This window comes from Ambystoma mexicanum, chromosome 2q (assembly GCF_040938575.1).
Source record: "Ambystoma mexicanum isolate Mex_15411 chromosome 2q, UKY_AmexF1_1, whole genome shotgun sequence".
Lineage (NCBI taxonomy): Eukaryota > Metazoa > Chordata > Amphibia > Caudata > Ambystomatidae > Ambystoma > Ambystoma mexicanum.
Genome location: NC_090924.1, coordinates 254,705,506 through 254,723,207, shown reverse-complemented (window position 1 = coordinate 254,723,207; position 17,702 = coordinate 254,705,506). Strand labels below are relative to the sequence as shown.

At 55.6% G+C, this 17,702-nt stretch overlaps 1 protein-coding gene across 2 annotated transcripts in view; it reads right to left on the bottom strand.

Annotated features, from left to right (window-relative positions):
- The window catches only part of PRKAR1B (protein kinase cAMP-dependent type I regulatory subunit beta), a 2,827,796-nt gene that overhangs the window by 187,483 nt on the left and 2,622,611 nt on the right, over positions 1-17,702 (bottom strand). For both annotated transcript variants that reach the window (XM_069647235.1, XM_069647236.1), the window contains one exon: positions 7,362-7,443. In XM_069647235.1, coding sequence (XP_069503336.1) covers positions 7,362-7,443 — 82 coding nt within the window. The remainder of the gene's footprint in view (positions 1-7,361; positions 7,444-17,702) is intronic.

Below are 17,702 nucleotides of genomic sequence, written 5' to 3'. Positions count from 1 at the left end.
CCAGGGTTAGAACCCTCAATGGGAATGTAAGTGTTGGCAGGTACGCCTTTGGTGGTTACGGATGCAGGGTCACACTCCGCGACATCTGATCCTGTTCCTGGGCCAGCAGATCAGAGGGGGAATGCAGTCCTGCAGCCTCAGGCAGTGCCGGCACAGCAAGGCGCAGTTCACCTTGCCCTAGACAGGTGTGGTGCCCGCCGACGTGGTGGCCGTCAGCCACCTGGCAATACCGCATGGGAGCAATCCATATACGGTATGGCAACCCAACAGGCAGCATCATCAGAGATGATGGCTCAGGCCATGGATAGGGTGGCCACTTCCATTGTCCCCCCCGAAAGGCTGATGGAGCGACTATAGCAGGCAACCGACTCCATCTGCCAGTCACACAGGGAGGACATGTTGGCGTCTGACAGGGACAGGCGGGCGGCACTGGCGACTCTGCAGGAAGCCATTTCCATAGAGTCCCAGGGCCACAGGGAAGCCATGAGGGTGGAACTCCTTCACCTCAGGACGTTTCTTGTTGAGTTTGAGGCTTCAACAAACAGAAGGGCAGAACAGCAGCTGGAGTGTCTCACACGTACGCTCTCAGCTGAGATGCAGGCAACTAGGGCGGAGGTCTGGGCATCCCGTGAGTTGTTGCATGGGGACCTCCGCACACTTATCCTCCAGAACGAGACCTACCACACCCGCATGCTTGCAGCCATGGAGGAACAGACTAGGGCTTTGCGTGGGCTGCCTCCCATAGTGCCACCACCTCCTGATGCAGCTGCAGAGGGTGAGGAGAGCGACAGCAGTGATACTCCCACAATAGGGTAGCCGTGTAGGCCATGAGCCCATGGAGGTGTTTTTTTTTTCGCAAGATCCACACAGGTGGGTTTTGGTGTGCACCCTGTCCTCGGACCTCCTGGGTGGCCTCCCCCACCCCCCGGGCCCATTAATGGCCATTTTTGATTATTTATTTTTATTTTTTTTATTTTTTTATTTTTTTGGGACAGTGTGTTGCCTTGTGTGGCTCCCGTGGCCATACGCTGCATTGTGGCTGGGCATATGCAGGCTTGTCATGAATTTGGTTCAGATGCTTGGGTTTTTGTGACACACACCCCTCCTGCTTCCCGTTTCCAAAGGCTTGCAAAGGGTGTGCCCAAGTGGCATTGACGTACATGGTGACATTGGACTCCCATGAGCTGTGTGGGCAGTCTGTAGTCAATACTGTGTATAAATTCATAGTGCATATTGTTGTTGTATTGTACATTGCATGGTGTATTGATATGTGCCTCTGCATCCATCTCATCCTCCTAATTTGCAGGTCCATTCCTCATGTCTTCACAATGCGGTCCACCTTGGAACTGGAGTCCATGTTGTAAGCAGTGCACTACACTCTTGCGTGGCACTAACACTGTATAGTTGGAAGTGTTCGGAGGGCTGTCATCATCAGGTGGTGAGGCTAGCTAATTTTTAAGTCTGTAATGTCATATTTAAGGTAGGTTGGAGGTTGTGTAGGTGATTGGTATTCTTGGTAAGTATTTGGTAATGTGTGTTGTAGGTCCTGCATTACTGTGAGCATTTCATGTGTGGACATGTTTCTATTAGGGACACTGTAGCTGGTGACACTTGGGGCATGTTGTGGGGATTAATTTGTTTCCTCTCACATTGCATGACATGCCATGGTGTGTTGTGTGGCCGTGCCGGGGAGGGGTTGGGTGACATGGCACTGTTTTCATGTAGTATTTTGCGAGTGGGTATTCATTTCTGCAGAATGGAAGTGTCTTTTGATGACACTGCATTGGTGGTGTTTGTGTAGGTAGGGATGCACACATTGTGACACTTCCACATGAACAATCTCAGGCTGCTATGGTTCTGACAGTTGACTGTCCCTTTGTTCGTCTTAATTGTCAGGTCGAGTCATCATTGCTTATCAGATGGTATGTGCCAGGGCTGTGTGCACTCCACTGGGGTGTGATTTCTATGTGAAGTAATTAGCCACCAGCTGCGTACGGGCTGCCTCACCCTGTGCCCTCTCCCCTCCCATGAGCAGCGGGCGTGCATGTGGTTGGGGATGTGGGGGCACCACCATGTCCACAGCCAGGCCCCGGCGTGTTGCAACATTGTGCAGGACACATGCTGCCACTATGATCCTGCACACTACTGGGGGCGCATATAACAGCTGCCCGCCAGAACGGTCAAGGGAGCGAAAGCGTGACTTGAGCACTCTGAATGTGCGCTCCACTATGCCCCGGGTTGCAATATGGGCTGTGTTGTATCTTACCTCTGGAGGCGTGATGGGGTTCCGAATTGGCGTCATCATGTGGGTGCTCAGAGGGTAGGCACTGTCCCCTGGTGAGGAGGTGATGGGTATCATTAGTGGGGTAGTGACATAACTCTGCATCTGACATGCATGCATGTGCAGTGGCATTCATACTCACCAAGCAGCCATGTATCGCCATGCCGCCCAGCTTCTAGGTCCCAGTTTAGGGAAGACATTCGGTAAATGAAGCTGTCGTGGGTGGACCCTGGATAGTTGGCATATACTGAGGTGATGATTCCCTTAGCATTACATACTACCTGCACGTTGATGGAATGTCAGTGCTTGCGGTTCCTATAGATGTGCTCAGATGCCCTGGGGGGACGTAGTGCCACATGGGTGCAGTCAATGGCACCTAGCACTTTTGGGAATTGTGCCACACCGTAGAAATCGAGGGTGGCAGCCTGCCTTTCTGCAGGTGTCCTGGGCAGGTATATGTGCCTACGGACTGATGGGAGTGCAGTGATGATGTTCAAGACCTGGTGTAGGCAGCGTGACTGCGTGGCCTGTGACACCCCTCCCACTATGGCACTTGTCCGCTGAAATGATCCTGTGGCCAAGAAGTGCAGTACATTGAGGACCTTCTCCACGGGGCTGAGTGCTTGGGAGCACAGGGTGGGTGATGTGAGGTCATCCTCCCACTCACTGACCAGGTCCAGTATTATGTGTGGTGGAAACCTGTACCGCCCATACACCTGGTCATCAGGCATCCCAAAAAGGCTGGTTCTGGGAGTGAAAATTCTGGCCCTCACTATCCTCCTCCTCCTCCTTTGGTAACCCACGGCCACTGCTGCTAAGAACGGTATATTCATCCTGGCGTCTGAGCTTGTTTGTTGTTTGCGCACACTTTTATGCTGCGCGGGTCGACGTACGCCTGCTTCATGCTGGCATACGTGTTTCAGGATTGGACCATTTATTTTTCGGCACGTCGTAGGAGAACGTGTGAATCTTCCCGCCCACCCCAGGAATAGACGTAGCACGCTCTCCCAGGCCCAGTCGCGAGTAAATATTCCCGCCCACCCCTGGAATACACGGACCCCACTCTCACACGCCCAGTCGCGTGTGGAAGTTCACGCGCACCCCGAAATACACGTACCCAGGCCAATCGCGTGTGGAACTTCCTGCGCACCCCGATGTACACGTACCCAGGCCAATCGCGTGTGGAACTTCCTGCGCACCCCGTAGTACACGTACCCAGGCCAATCGCGTGTGGAACTTCCCGCGCACCCTGAAGTACACGTACCCAGGCCAATCGCGTGTGGAACTTCCCGCGCACCCCGAAGTACACGTACCCAGGCCAATCGCGTGTGGAACTTCCCACTCACCACGAAGTACACGTACCCAGGCCAATCGCGTGTGGAACTTCCCACGCACCCCGAAGTACACGTACCCAGGCCAATTTCGTGTGGAACTTCCCGCGCACCCCGAAGTATACGTACCCAGGCCAATCGCGTGTGGAACTTCCCGAGCACCACGAAGTACACGTACCCAGGCCACTCGCGTGTGGAACTTCCCGCACACCCCGAAGTACACGTACCCAGGCCAATTGCGTGTGGAACTTCCCGCGCACCCCAAAGTACACGTACCCAGGCAAATCGCACGGCTGGGGGGTGGGGGTGATAGGGGACATGAGTGGGGGCCTGGTGGAGGCTTCCCCTGGTGGCTGGGGGGTGGGGGTGATAGGGGACATGTGTGGGGGCCTGGTGGAGGATGCCCCTGGTGGCTGGGGGGTGGGGGTGGTGGGAGACATGAGTGGGGGCCTGGTGAAGGCTGCCCCTACACTGCTGGGGGGTGGGGGTGGTGGGAGACATGAGTGGGGGCCTGGTGGAGGCTGCCCCTGCACTGCTGGGGGGTGGTGGGAGACATGAGTGGGGGCCTGGTGGAGGCTGCACCTGGTGGCTGGGGGGTGGGGGTGGTGGGAGACATGAGTGGGGGCCTGGTGGAGGCTACCCCTGCACTGCTGGGGGGTCGGGGTGCATGGAGACATGAGTGGGGGCCTGGTGGAGGCTGCCCCTGCACTGCTGGGGGGTGGGGGTGATAGGGGACATGGGTGGGGGCCTGGTGGAGGCTGCCCCTGGTGGCTGGGGGGTGGGAGACATGGGTGGGGGCCTGGTGGAGGCTGCCCCTGCACTGCTGGGGGATGGGGGTGATAGGGGACATGAGTGGGGGCCTGGTGGAGGCTGCCCCTGGTGGCTGGGGGGTGGGGGTGGTGGGAGACATGAGTGGGGGCCTGGTGGAGGCTGCCCCTGATGGCTGGGGGGTGGGGGTGATAGGGGACATGTGTGGGGGCCTGGTGGAGGCTGCCTCTGGTGGCTGGGGGGTGGGGGTGGTGGGAGACATGAGTGGGGGCCTGGTGGAGGCTGCCCCTGGTGGCTGGGGGGTGGGGGTGGTGGGAGACATGGGTGGGGGCCTGGTGGAGGCTGCCCCTGCACTGCTGGGGGGTGGGGGTGATAGGGGACATGAGTGAGGGCCTGGTGGAGGCTGCCCCTGGTGGCTGGGGGGTGGGAGACATGGGTGGGGGCCTGGTGGAGGCTGCCCCTGCACTGCTGGGGGATGGGGGTGATAGGGGACATGAGTGGGGGCCTGGTGGAGGCTGCCCCTGGTGGCTGGGGGGTGGGGGTGGTGGGAGACATGAGTGGGGGCCTGGTGGAGGCTGCCCCTGATGGCTGGGGGGTGGGGGTGATAGGGGACATGTGTGGGGGCCTGGTGGAGGCTGCCTCTGGTGGCTGGGGGGTGGGGGTGGTGGGAGACATGAGTGGGGGCCTGGTGGAGGCTGCCCCTGGTGGCTGGGGGGTGGGGTGGTGGGAGACATGGGTGGGGGCCTGGTGGAGGCTGCCCCTGCACTGCTGGGGGGTGGGGGTGATAGGGGACATGAGTGAGGGCCTGGTGGAGGCTGCCCCTGGTGGCTGGGGGGTGGGGGTGGTGGGAGACATGAGTGGTGGCCTGGTGGAGGCTGCCCCTGGTGGCTGGGGGGTGGGGGTGGTGGGAGACATGAGTGGTGGCCTGGTGGAGGCTGCCCCTGGTGGCTGGGGGGTGGGGGTGATAGGGGACATGTGTGGGGGCCTGGTGGAGGCTGCCCCTGGTGGCTGGGGGGTGGGGGTGGTGGGAGACATGGGTGGGGGCCTGGTGGAGGCTGCCCCTGGTGGCTGGGGGGTGGGGGTGGTGGGAGACATGAGTGGTGGCCTGGTGGAGGCTGCCCCTGGTGGCTGGGGGGTGGGGGTGATAGGGGACATGTGTGGGGGCCTGGTGGAGGCTGCCCCTGGTGGCTGGGGGGTGGGGGTGGTGGGAGACATGGGTGGGGGCCTGGTGGAGGCTGCCCCTGCACTGCTGGGGGGTGGGGGTGATGGGAGACATGTGTTGGTGATCAGTAGTGCAAGGTGACATGTGAGTTGGCTGGTGGGCATGGCCATGGTGGATGGGTTGCCTGTGGGACATGAGCAGGGGTGCAGGGTAGTACCCTCTGGTGTGGGCTGCCTGCAGGGGCCGTGGAGGGTGTAGAGGGAACACCTGGGAGGACCCACATGGCCAAATCACGTGTAGCATTCCCCGGCACCACCGAAATACACGTACCCAGGCCAATCGCGTGTGGAACTTCCCGCGCACCCCGAAGTACACGTACCCAGGCCAATCGCGTGTGGAACTTCCCGCGCACCCCGAAGTACAAGTACCCAGGCCAATCGCGTGTGGAACTTCCCGCGCACCCCAAAGTAAACGTGCCCAGGCCAATCGCCTGTGGAACTTCCCGCACACCCCGTAGTACACGTACCCAGGCTAATCGCGTGTGGAACTTCCCGCGCACCCCGAAGTACACGTACCCAGGCCAATCGCGTGTGGAACTTCCCGCGCACCCAGGAACACGCGCACATGCTATTTTTCACACAGCGGGTGTCCGTGTTTGTCGGTACCCCTTTGCACCCCATTTGTCCTAGAGGGCCACTGTATGGCCCATTCATCATGGCTGTATATGGGTGCTTTTTGTTAGCGCACATTTTGGCGCACATTTTTTTCAGTCGCAGGGGCGCTACCGCCTGCTTTCTTGTGGCATACTTGTTTGCCCCTGTGCACGTCTTTGACCGTGCGCTGGTTTGCCCTATTCGATTCCATGAATACGGGTTGTAGGCGAGTGTATGGGCGTTCCACGCACTTGCCTCCTGTACTTCCCCCCGTGACGCCCATATTTTCACGCGTTGTTCCCCATTCCGAGTGTTACGCCCCGTGTTACGCCTACTTTTGTGATGTGCGCCGCGCTATATGCGATTTCGCAGTGGCCGTGGTGCACGCTGTTGGATGACCTGTGCGCCGGCGTGCACGGCGCACATTTTTAGCGCACATCCAATGTTTTTCTCGCGCACGGACTTCCATGAATCGATGTGCGCTGGTTTCCCTGCGATTTTCGCACTTGCACTGCGATTTTCGCACTTTTACTGCGAATCGCACGTTTTGGCACCTCTGTGCGGGAATTTTCGGCACACATTATTTCCATGAATCGACCCCTGAATGTTATCCATTAAAGGATCATCATCATCATGTCATCTTTACTTAGGATATCCTTCCAAACATGCCTATTTTAAAAACAGAAGTTGCAGGTGTCTCAACTTGACATGCATTACTGCTTTGTGTAAATTGCATGAGTGAATTAACCACTGCAATTTGCACATCCTCACATTTTATAGAAATATTCCTGGGTCAACCCTAATGTCACATTTTTGAGAAGTTAATAGAAAAAACTATTTATGACTTGTCTTTTTAAAAAAAATATTAACAAAGGGTGGTGATTTTCTTAAAACAAAAAGAACAGATCTGGAACCTACGGCTTGGAAGCTGCTGTGCCGGTTGCTATACTTCAGAGTTTTCCCCTGCAAGTGCATCTTGTCATTTTTGTGCCGATTTTATTTACAGCAACCGGCAAATGGTGCTGGCGCCATATGCTCAAAATGAATGCAAGTTTATTTTAATTTACTGGTCGAGTGAGGTGGCCGTAAGTGTAAAGCATGACTGCACGGCAATAACAGTGCGCACACAAACAATTAAACAAATACATAGCAAATTAATAGATTACCGAAATAGTCTGATGGTCCAAGTCGTCCAACTTCAACATATTCCTCATTATCAGATCTTCGCTGAAGGACAGATGCTGAACCCTAGGAAGGAACACAAAAGAGAAGGTGAAATAGGTGATAGTGATTCACCAGTTTTTATTTTAGCCTTGTTGTTGTCCAATGATAAGGAACAAGTTACTTACCTGTAACTGTTGTTCTCCAGCATGGGTCTGTTGGACCCCGCTCATACGCACGCACTCAGGCCTACAAATGACGCGGAGCCAAATCTACGGTGAACCAACTTTATTCACCTCCAAACTCCAACGGCCGTCCCCTCCCTCCAGCCCCTCCCTTTCCGTCTTTCCTCCCGCTCTTTCTCCTTGGCTGCCCTTAAAGGGACAGTGTCTTTTTATTCATGTGTAACACCTCCCCCGTACTTATCATGACAGTCCAGCTACATCTGTTCGATGAGCCTCACCGGTTTCTTTATTGTCCTAGGGGGTCTCCCTGGTGATTCTCGGCTCTCGCCGCTTGACTCTATTGGGGGTTCCGTTTCCTCTTCCTCATTGAGGCTCTCGTCGGGTATCTCTGGTGGTTCAGGTTCTTCCAGATATAGCTTCTTGAAGAATGAGGAGTTACGGGTAATGTCCCCTAGTTCTCCAGTTGCCGTGACCATAGGCCCTTTGATGGCTGTGATGATTCTTGGCTCTGGATGGTATCGAGTGTCCGTTTTCTTGCGCTGTGTTTGTCGGACCAGTACTGTTTGTCCAACTTCCAGCTGTTGTTCCTTTGCTCTCCTCCTTGTGTCAGCCCATTGCTTGGCTTTCCTTCGTTTCTCAGCGTCGCGTTCCCTGATGGCTAGGTCTTCTTCCGGTGTGTAGTCCTCCCATCGTGGGATACGCGTCCTGGGTTGGTATCTCACCATGAGTTCAGCGGGTGGCTTTGCCGTTGCGTCATGTTGAGTGTTCCGGTAGCTTCGGAGCATGCTGCAGATGGCTTTCGGATGGGGTGTCTGTTCCGCTACTGCCTTTTGTCGGGTCAATTTGATTGTGGCCATAAACCATTCGACCATCCCATTGGCTTGGGGCCAGAGTGGTGTGATTTTTTGATGGGAGAAGCCTAGGTGCTTTGCAAAGTTTGCGAATTCCCGTCCCTGGAAAGGGGACCCGTTGTCAGTCTTCATGACATTGGGGATGCCCCATTCACTGAAAAGTTCATCCACTATGGGTGCATTGTCAGTGAAGGATGTCGAGGGTGTTTGCTTAACAAACGGGAATCTTGAGTACTCATCTATTATTACTAATAGATACCCTCCCTCTTCTACGGGTCCATAAAAGTCCATTGCGACCTTTTGCCAGGGTCTCGTTGGGAGCGTGGTGAGTTGGAGGGGGTTTGGGTTTGGTCCTTGGGCTGCCAGTTGGCAGGGTCTGCAGTGTCTGAGCATGTCCTCCACTATCATGTCCATATATGGGAACCAGACATAGTTCCTGAGGAACCTTTTTGTGTTGTCGATTCCCCTGTGTCCTTCGTGTGCCAGCGTTGCTAGTGTCTTTCTTAGGTCTTTTGGTGCTACTAACCTCTTTCCTCGTAGTAGCAGCCCTTGGTCAGTTGCTATAAGCTCATCTTTTACTTTGGCTAGCCGGTCCAATTCTTTCTGGTCTACACCTCCTTCTTCAGTTCTGCTTGAGTGGCGTTCTCTCCATTTGTTGGAGCGGGTGAGTGTGATAGCGGCCCTGATCGTTGGGTCGGCTTTGCTCCTTTCCTCGAACGTCGTGGTCGAGATGGTGGGCGGCATGGCATTTGACGATAGGTACAAGACATATTCAGTGGCCTCATGTGCCAAAGTGTCATCTTTGTCCTGTAGGGGGTGTCTGGATAAATAGTCCGCTGGGTTTGTGTCTCCTCCTGGTTTATGGATAATGGTGTAATCGTATTCCTGTAGTCTTATCCCCCATCGCTCTATGCGGGTTGGCATCTTCGTCCTGGGGTTCCCAAAGATAGATAAGAGGGCTTGGTGGTCTGTCACCAGGGTAAATTTCTGGCCAATGATGAAGTGATGGTACTTTTCACACGGCCATACCGCGGCCAGGCTTTCTCTCTCTGCTTGAGAGTAGGCTTTTTCCGTGTGTGACAGGGCTCGGCTGGCGTAGGCAACTATAGCATGGTGGCCGTTGTCTGCAGAGTCAGTTTGTGCTAGGATGGCTCCCAGCCCCACCGGGCTCGCATCGACTGTGATGATGGTGTGCCAGTTAGGATCAAAATATGCCAGTTGTTTGTTGTTGGTAAGTCCCTCTTTTATCGCTATGAATGCCTCCTGGCAGGGTGCGTCCCATATGAACGGTTGGTTCTTCTTCAGGAGGTTGCGGAGCGGGTCAGTCGTTGTGGCGTAGTTCGGAAGGTATCGCGCACAGTATCCCGCCATTCCCAATAGTGAGCGTAACTCTGCTGTGTTCGTCGGCGCTCGAAGCTCAGTGATGGCCTTTATTTTGTCCGGGTCTGCAGATATACCGTTGTTTGAGAATGTGTGTCCGAAAAATTTGAGACTTGTTCTGTTAATGACGCACTTGCACTCATTCAGTGTTAGCCCTGCATCTTGTAGGATGGAGCAGATGTTTCTGAGAGCCCTATCGTGCTGGTCTTGATCTTTCCCAAATATCAGGATGTCATCACTGTAGTTTAATGCATTCGTCTCTGATGCTATGAGACGCCTGATGGTCTCTTGGAATATTTCCGCGGCCGATGAGATGCCGAAATTTAATCTTTTATATCGGAACAGGCCGTCATGTGTCGCAAATGTGGTTATGGGCCGTGATTCTGGATCCAGGACGAGTTGATGGTAGCCCTGGTTGAGGTCAAGTTTTGAGAAAAATCTCGCCTGGTTTAACCTTATTAGCATGTCCTCCAATCCTGGTCCCGGATGCCTTTCTCTCTGGATGGCGGTATTTGGGATGCGCATGTCTACGCATATACGAAGGCGACCATTGTCCTTGGGGACAATTACTATTGGTGACACCCAGGGTGTTGGCCCCTCCGCTTTCTCTATGATGTCATTCCGGAGGAGAAGTTGTATTTCCTTTGATACTTGCTCCTGGAGGTGGAAACCCACTTTCCGTGGATGCTGTGGAACTGGCCTGACATTTTTGTCTATGTGTAGTTTGATGCATGGCCCTTTAAACATTCCTACTCCTTCGAACAGTTTGGGGAAAGTGTTCTTGAGTTCCCTTTTTTCCAATGGTCTGTCTGTCATTGCCCTGACGGATTCGAATGGTAATGGTAGTCCCTCAATGACCTCCGACTGGTCATAATGTAGGTCAATCAGGGCAAGTGCGTTAGCTGTCCTGTAACTGAGAAGGCAGCGGCCAATAGCTGGGCTTCTTATCACATGTATCGTGGCGGTTGTTGTGATGTCTCTGTGCCGTAGATCGCATTGAAATTTCCCTTTAGATGTCATGGGTTGGGCTGCTCCCCATTGGAAGATGTGTGTCTTAGACTCTTGGATGGGGTATGTCGAAGCTATTTCACGATAGATGTCTTCATTCATGACGTTTACCGTCGCTCCTGTGTCAACGATAAATCTGTTTTGGGCTCTTCCCATTTGGATTGTTACTCTGGGAGCCGCAGTGTCCTCTTCCTCCACACTGAGAAGGCATACATACTCTCGGTCGTAGCCGTCTTGCAAGTATTGAGGTTGTTCATTTTCACCTGGTGGATAATGTGGTGGGGCGTAGGGGTATGGCTCCCTGTCGCGCTCCCGGATGCCTGGTGCTTCCGCTTTGCGGTTGTCTTCGCGTTCTAGTTCCCGCATGAAGTCATCCTGATAGGCATCATATAGTTTGTGGTCTTTCCTGTCCGGTTCAATCTGAAGTCCCTCCAGAGCTCTCACTGTGTTTGGGCGTTGATATGATGGCGCGAGAGGTATGTTCCTGTCCGCTTGGTGGTGCTGTTCTTTATGTGCGTCCATCACGCGAGGGGCAGGTCGTGGGCGTGTTGATCCCCCTTCCGGTAGTAGTTCCCTGCACATCACTTGGAAGTGGTTCTCCATTCCGCATCTCATGCACCGTTGCCCGATGGCGGGGTACGGTCCTCTGTGTGGATATTCCAATCCACAGCGATAGCATTGGCGGTCACCCTGTGCTCGTTGTGTCGGGTACCTCTGCTTGGTCCTTGGTTTGGGGTTTGGCTGGCGGGCATAGGGATGTATTGCGGCTATAGTTTCTCCCTTTTTTGGGTTCTCAATGGCTGCTGCCTGAATGTCCACTCTTTCGTAGACCCTGGCTAGGTCTAGCACTTCTTTTAGAGATAAGGGTTTCTTGAGGAGGTGCTTCCGGAACATCGAGGATACACACCCTTCTATGATGCGTAGTCTAATGGCTTCTTCATCATTAAAGTTAGCAAAGTCACATTTGGATATTTTCCTTTGGAGACGTATTACGAACTCCCCTACTGATTTGTGAGGTAGCTGGCCACATTGGTTGAAAGTGTATCTTTCATAGTCCCGGTTAGGTGTGATGACCAGCTTTTCGTTAATGGCTTGCAGGAGTCTTGTATACGTGGTGCGATCTTGTGGAGGGATTGTGCGTATAATGTTTTTGATTTCTCTCCCTGCGACATTTGCAAATATGCTCAGTATGTTGGGAGGTTCTTGCGTGCCAATGGCACCTACGAAGTCGTCAAATTCCTCCATCCATTCTTCCCATCTTTGCCCCTGGTCATGGTGTGGGTTTAACGTGAACGGCGCAGGTCTCCTCATTAGGCTTGCATGAGAGGAGGGAGCTCCTGGTGGTGGTGGTGGTGCATTAGGGTTTGCCGCGTCTGCAGATGACATGGTGGTGTCGCTTGGTGGTCCTACGTCCACTGAGGTGGTGTGCGTGTATTGTCACCTAGTTGTGGGTTTCCTTGATGTGCAGTGTGGAGCGCTGCGTCGCAGATGCTCGGGGTGCCCTAGTAGGCTTCGCACAATGGTTCTCTTGTTCTGCTGCGGTGTGAGTTCGCGTGTTGGGGCACGCTGTTCACCTTCTGCTTCTTGTGTGCAGGCCGGCGCTCTGGTAAATGTCACCTTTAGGTGTGTTTGCTGATGTGTCACGTGGGTGGGAGACTCGGGGTTCCCCTTTGCAAATGTCACCTTTAGGTGTGTTTACTGATGTGTCACGTGGGTGGGAGACTCGGGGTTCCCCTTTTGCTACCCCTTTCCGACACCTTACTTGAGGGGTGGATGCCGCGAGCCTGCGGGTCTCCTCTTCCGTGACGTGTGGGCCTGCTGTATTCCCTCGTGGTCTCCTTCTTCTTGTGGGCCTCTTCCGGCTCGCGGGCTCTTCTCGTTGGTGGCGTCCGCGGTCCTGCCGAGGGGGGCGTGGGACCTCCTCTGCTGGGCACTGCGGTCCTGGGCTCACGGGCCCTACGATCTCCCGGTCGGCTGGGCTGCTGTCGGCGGGCTTCTGCCGTCGGGCACTTCGGTCTCGGGTGCACGGGCCCTTCGATCACCTGGTCGGCTGGTCAGCTGCTGGTAGGCCTCCGCCGCTGGGCTCTACGCTGCTGGGCTCTTCAGTCTTGGGCACACGGGCCCCCCGATCTTCCGGTCGGCGGGTCTGTAGCTGGCGGTCCTCCGCTGCCGGGCTCCTCACTGCCGGGCTCTCCAGTCTTGGGCGCACGGGCCCCTCCGAGCTTCTGGTCAGCTGGTCTGCTGCTGGCAGGCCACCACTGCTGAGCTCCACACTGCTGGGCTCTCCGGTCCTGATACGCTGCAGGGCACACGGGCCCACCGGGTCTGCTGGGCTCACGAGTCCTCCTTAACTGCTGGGCACACGGGCCCTCCTTGAACGCTGCTGGGCGCACAGGCCCTCCTCACACTGCTGGGCTCACAGGCCCTCCAAACTGCTGCCGGCACGCAAAGGGTCGTATCGGCTTCGTCGCCAGTGTTGGACCCCGCTCATATGCACGCACTCAGGCCTACAAATGACGCGGAGCCAAATCTACGGTGAACCAACTTTATTCACCTCCAAACTCCAACTGCCGTCCTCTCCCTCCAGCCCCTCCCTTTCCGTCTTTCCTCCCGCTCTTTCTCCTTGGCTGCCCTTATGTGTAACAGGGTCTGGCATGGATTCACATGCTCATGAATATTCCCCGTCGTCAGGCCGGGAATCCTCGGTATAGAAAAAAATCAGTATCAGTTTCGTTTCTGATCTGTCTTTCTTAGTAGTAACCAAAAACTGGTCTCTGGGTCATACTGCCCCCAGCCAATTACTGCCCTCTCCCTAAGCCCCGCCTCTGGCAGCGATCCTCAGATTTGGTAGCACGTAAAGTGGCAGTATGACCAAGTGAAGAGCCGCAGAGGGGTAGGCGGGAGGGTTCGCATGTGAATCCATGCCAGACCCATGCTGGAGAACAACAGTTACAGGTAAGTAACTTGCTCCTTCTCCAGCATGGGGTCTGGCATGGATTCACATGCTCATGAATATAAGAATACATAGCAGTATACACATGCACAACTATGGGAGGTGGCAACAGGCTCAACATTAAGCAATACAAAAAACTCAACATTAAGCATCTCTTAACTCCTCACCAGGCTCACCTTAAGCGAACAGGTTGCGCAGCACTGCTTGGCCGACCCTGGACTCCTCCCTGGAGTCCCGATCGACGCAGTAGAATCTCGTGAAGGTGTGCGTCGACCTCCACGTCGCAGCCCTGCAGATGTCGAGCAGGGGGACACCAGATAGGAACGCTGTGGTAGCAGCGATCGCTCTGGTCGAGTGGGCTCTCGGATGGCCGGGCAGCGGTCGGTTTGCCAACCGGTGACAGTGCATGATGCAGCCAGAGAGCCATCTGGAAATGGAAGCCTTCGAGAGAGCCTTCCCTTGATTCACAGGTCCAAAGTTTACAAACAGCTGTGATGTCTTCCAAAAACTCTTTGTGCGGTCCACGTAGAACTTCAGCGCTCTAGCTACGTCCAGCGAGTGCAGAGTCCTCTCAGCCGGCGACGAAGGCGACGGGAAGAAAACTGGCAACGCCAAGGGTTCGTTGAGGTGGAAGTCCGAAGGCACCCTGGGGATGAAGGAGGGGTGCGCCCTCAGCACCACACTCGTGTCGTGAAAAGTCAAGTATGGTGGCTTGCAAGATAGGGCCTGGATCTCTCCCACTCATCGTGCGGAGGTGATGGCCACGAGAAATGCTGTCTTCCATAACAGAAACTTCAACGGTGCCGAATGCATAGGCTCAAATGGGGCCCCCATGAGTCTGGTCAACACCACGTTGAGCTCCCACGCCAGGGCAGAGGCCTTCACCGGCGGGAACGATCGGAATAGCCCCTTCATGAATTCCTTCACCAGTCAATGAGACCACAAGGACGCCCGTCCCGTAGTTCTGGTGTATCGTGAGATGGCGGCCAGATGTATCTTTATGGAAGCGTGAGCTAGTCCAGCCTTGGCCAATGACAGTAGGTACGGCAATACTTGAGGGGCTGTAATCCGCAGAGGGTTAATCTTCTGTGCACGGCACCAGACAGGGAACCTCTTCCATTTATGTCCGTAGCACTTGAGAGTTGAGGACGCCCTGGCCTTTGCAAGAACCTCTCTGCAGTCAGCTGGGATGTCGTACCCTCCAAACTCTAGTGTTGCAGGAGCCAGGCCTGCAAGTTCAGCGACTCTGGGTTGTGATGAAGAATGGCGCCTCCTTCTCTGGAGAGAAGATCCGCGTCCGACGGCAGCTTGACTGGTGTGGAGGCTGACAAGTCCAGAAGGTCCGGGAACCAGATCTTTCTCGGCCACGCCGGTGCGACGAGGATCATCCTGCACCGGGACCTCTTGAGCTGGTTGATGAGCCGGAGCAGCAACGGCAACGGAGGGAACGCATAAAGAAATAGGCCGTCCCAGGGGAACGAGAAAGCATCGCCCATGCTCCTCGGCTGGGGGAACCTGCATGCGAACCTCCGGCACTTGGAGTTCATCGCCATCGTGAAGAGATCGATCTGGGGTTCGCCCCATCGTCGGAAGAGTCGATCCACTTGATCCTGGCGTAGTTCCCACTCGTGGCACGAGCGCAGCTCTCTGCTGAGTGAGTCGGCGATGGTGTTTTTTATTCCTGCCAGATGAAAAGGCACCAGAAACATCCCTTGGGCGACGGCCCAATGCCACAGATCCTGGGCTTCCTTGGATAGGGCAGGGGATCTGGTTACGCTCTGCTTCCGGATGTAGAACATCGTGGTGGTGTTGTCAGTGAAGATCCTCACCACCTTGCCCTTGAGGGACGGAAGAAAAGACCTGAGAGCCCAGAACACTGCACGGAGCTCCAAGATGTTGATGTGGAGTGACTTCTCCTCCGGGAGCCAAAGGCCTCTCGCGTGAAGATCTCCAGAGTGCGCTCCCCAACCTTCCAGGGAGGCATCCGTCGTCACCGTCACCTGGTGAGCTCGGGTCTGAAAGTCTGTGCCCGCCGACAGATGAGAGCTGGTACCCCACCACCGGATCGCTTGACGGAACGTCTCGTTGAATGGGATCCTGTCCTCGAAGCTGCCCGTCGACTGGACCCAGCGGGCGTCAAGGAACTCTTGTAAGGGGCGCATCCGAAGTCTGCAAAAGCGCACCAGATAAATGCAGGAGGACATCATCCCGAGGAGGGACTTGATAGATCTTACCCTGGCCATGTCCGTGGCCAGCAGGCGGTGCACCTTGTCCAGGATGGTCCTGGTCCTTTCCTCTGACGGCGAGGCCAGCCGCGCCACTGTGTTGAGCTTTGCTCCCAGAAACAGGGCGACTTGCGACGGGACCAGGTGGGATTTTGGAAAGTTGATGGAGAACCCCAGGTCCGTGAGCAGCTGGACGGTCTTCGCAGTGTGCTCCACGGCAAGCTCCCTTGTCTTTGCCCGGATGAGCCAGTCGTCCAGGTAGGGGTAGACGTGGATCCCCTGTATGCGCAGCTGCGCCGCCACCGGTGCGAGGCACTTGGTGAACACCCTGGGTGCCGACTTCAATCCGAACGGGAGGGCCTTGAACTGGTAGTGCCGCCCTTGGACAACGAACCTGAGGAACTTTCGATGTCTTTTTAGAATGGGGATGTGGAAGTACGCATCCTCCAAGTCCAACGACGACAGGAAATCGCCCTCCTCCAGCTGTCCCGGCACATGCTGGAGGGTGACCATCCGGAACTTCTGTGCCTTGATGTACTTGTTCAGTCGTCGCAGGTCCAGGATGGGACGCCATCCTCCTGTCTTCTTCTTTACGAGAAAGTACCTTGAGTAAACTCCGGAGCCCCGAAGCCTCTTTGGGACGAGCTCGATGGCACCTTTCTTGAGCATCGCCCTTACTTCCAACAGTAGTTGAGGGATGTGATTTTCCTTCCTGGCCACGGGTGGAACGCGAGGGCACTTCTTCTGGACCTCGAGGGCGTGCCCTTGGGCCAGGGCGTCCAGCACCCAACCGTCGGAGGAGATGGACTCCCACACGCTGACGAACCTCGTCAGCCGGCCTCCCACCGGGGTGCTTTGGCGGGGGCCCGACCCCACGGTTGGTTCAATCTTGTTTGGAGGCCGGCTTGCCTTCTTGACCTCCCTTTCAACGATGACGGGCACCACCTGACTTACCGCGTCCCCTGTAGGCCTCCTGAGACAAAGATCATGCTGCTTGGCGGTACGTCGAGGAGCCACTGCCAGATCCCTTGGAGGCACCTTGTCTGCCTCCGGCGCTCCGAAAGGACGGCGGTCGTTGTTGGACGGGCAGTCTCTGTGTCTGTCTTGATAGCCTGAAGGGACTCATCAACTGCCTTTCCAAAACAGGTTGTTCCCGTCGAAGGGCATGTCCAAAACTGTGGTTTGTACGTCCTGGCGGAAATCCGTTGCCTTGAGCCATCCTCGTCGTCTCAGGCAAATGCCGTTGCCCAACTGATGGAAACCGGCGATGTCCGTTGCCACAGTGATGGTGTGGTCCGAAGCAATCTCACCTTCCTGTAAGATTTCAAGGGCCTCAGCCCTTTTGGCGTCCAGAAGGAAGTCCAATAGAGGGGCGATTTTGAACCACAACTCCCTGTCGTAGCTGGCTACGATAGCCAGGGCGTTGGCTGCCTTGATAGTCGTCGCTGCGGATGAGATGACCCGTCGTCCCATCGTGTCCAGCTTCCTGCCCTCGCCGTCCGGCGGGGAAGTTGATGTCGAGGCCGTTGCCTCCCCAGCTTTCTTCTTTGCCGCTGCCGAAACGACCGAATCCGGGGTAGGTTGTGCCCGAAGGCACAAGGGGGCAGCGTCGGGGACCCGGTACTTCTTCTCGTACCGGTCCCTCTTTGCAGGTGCCGTGGCAGGGTTCTTGAGGAGGGAGAGCCCCTCATCCCAGATGTCATCCAGACAGCCTCGCGCCGTTGGTAAAGGAACCCTTCCTTTT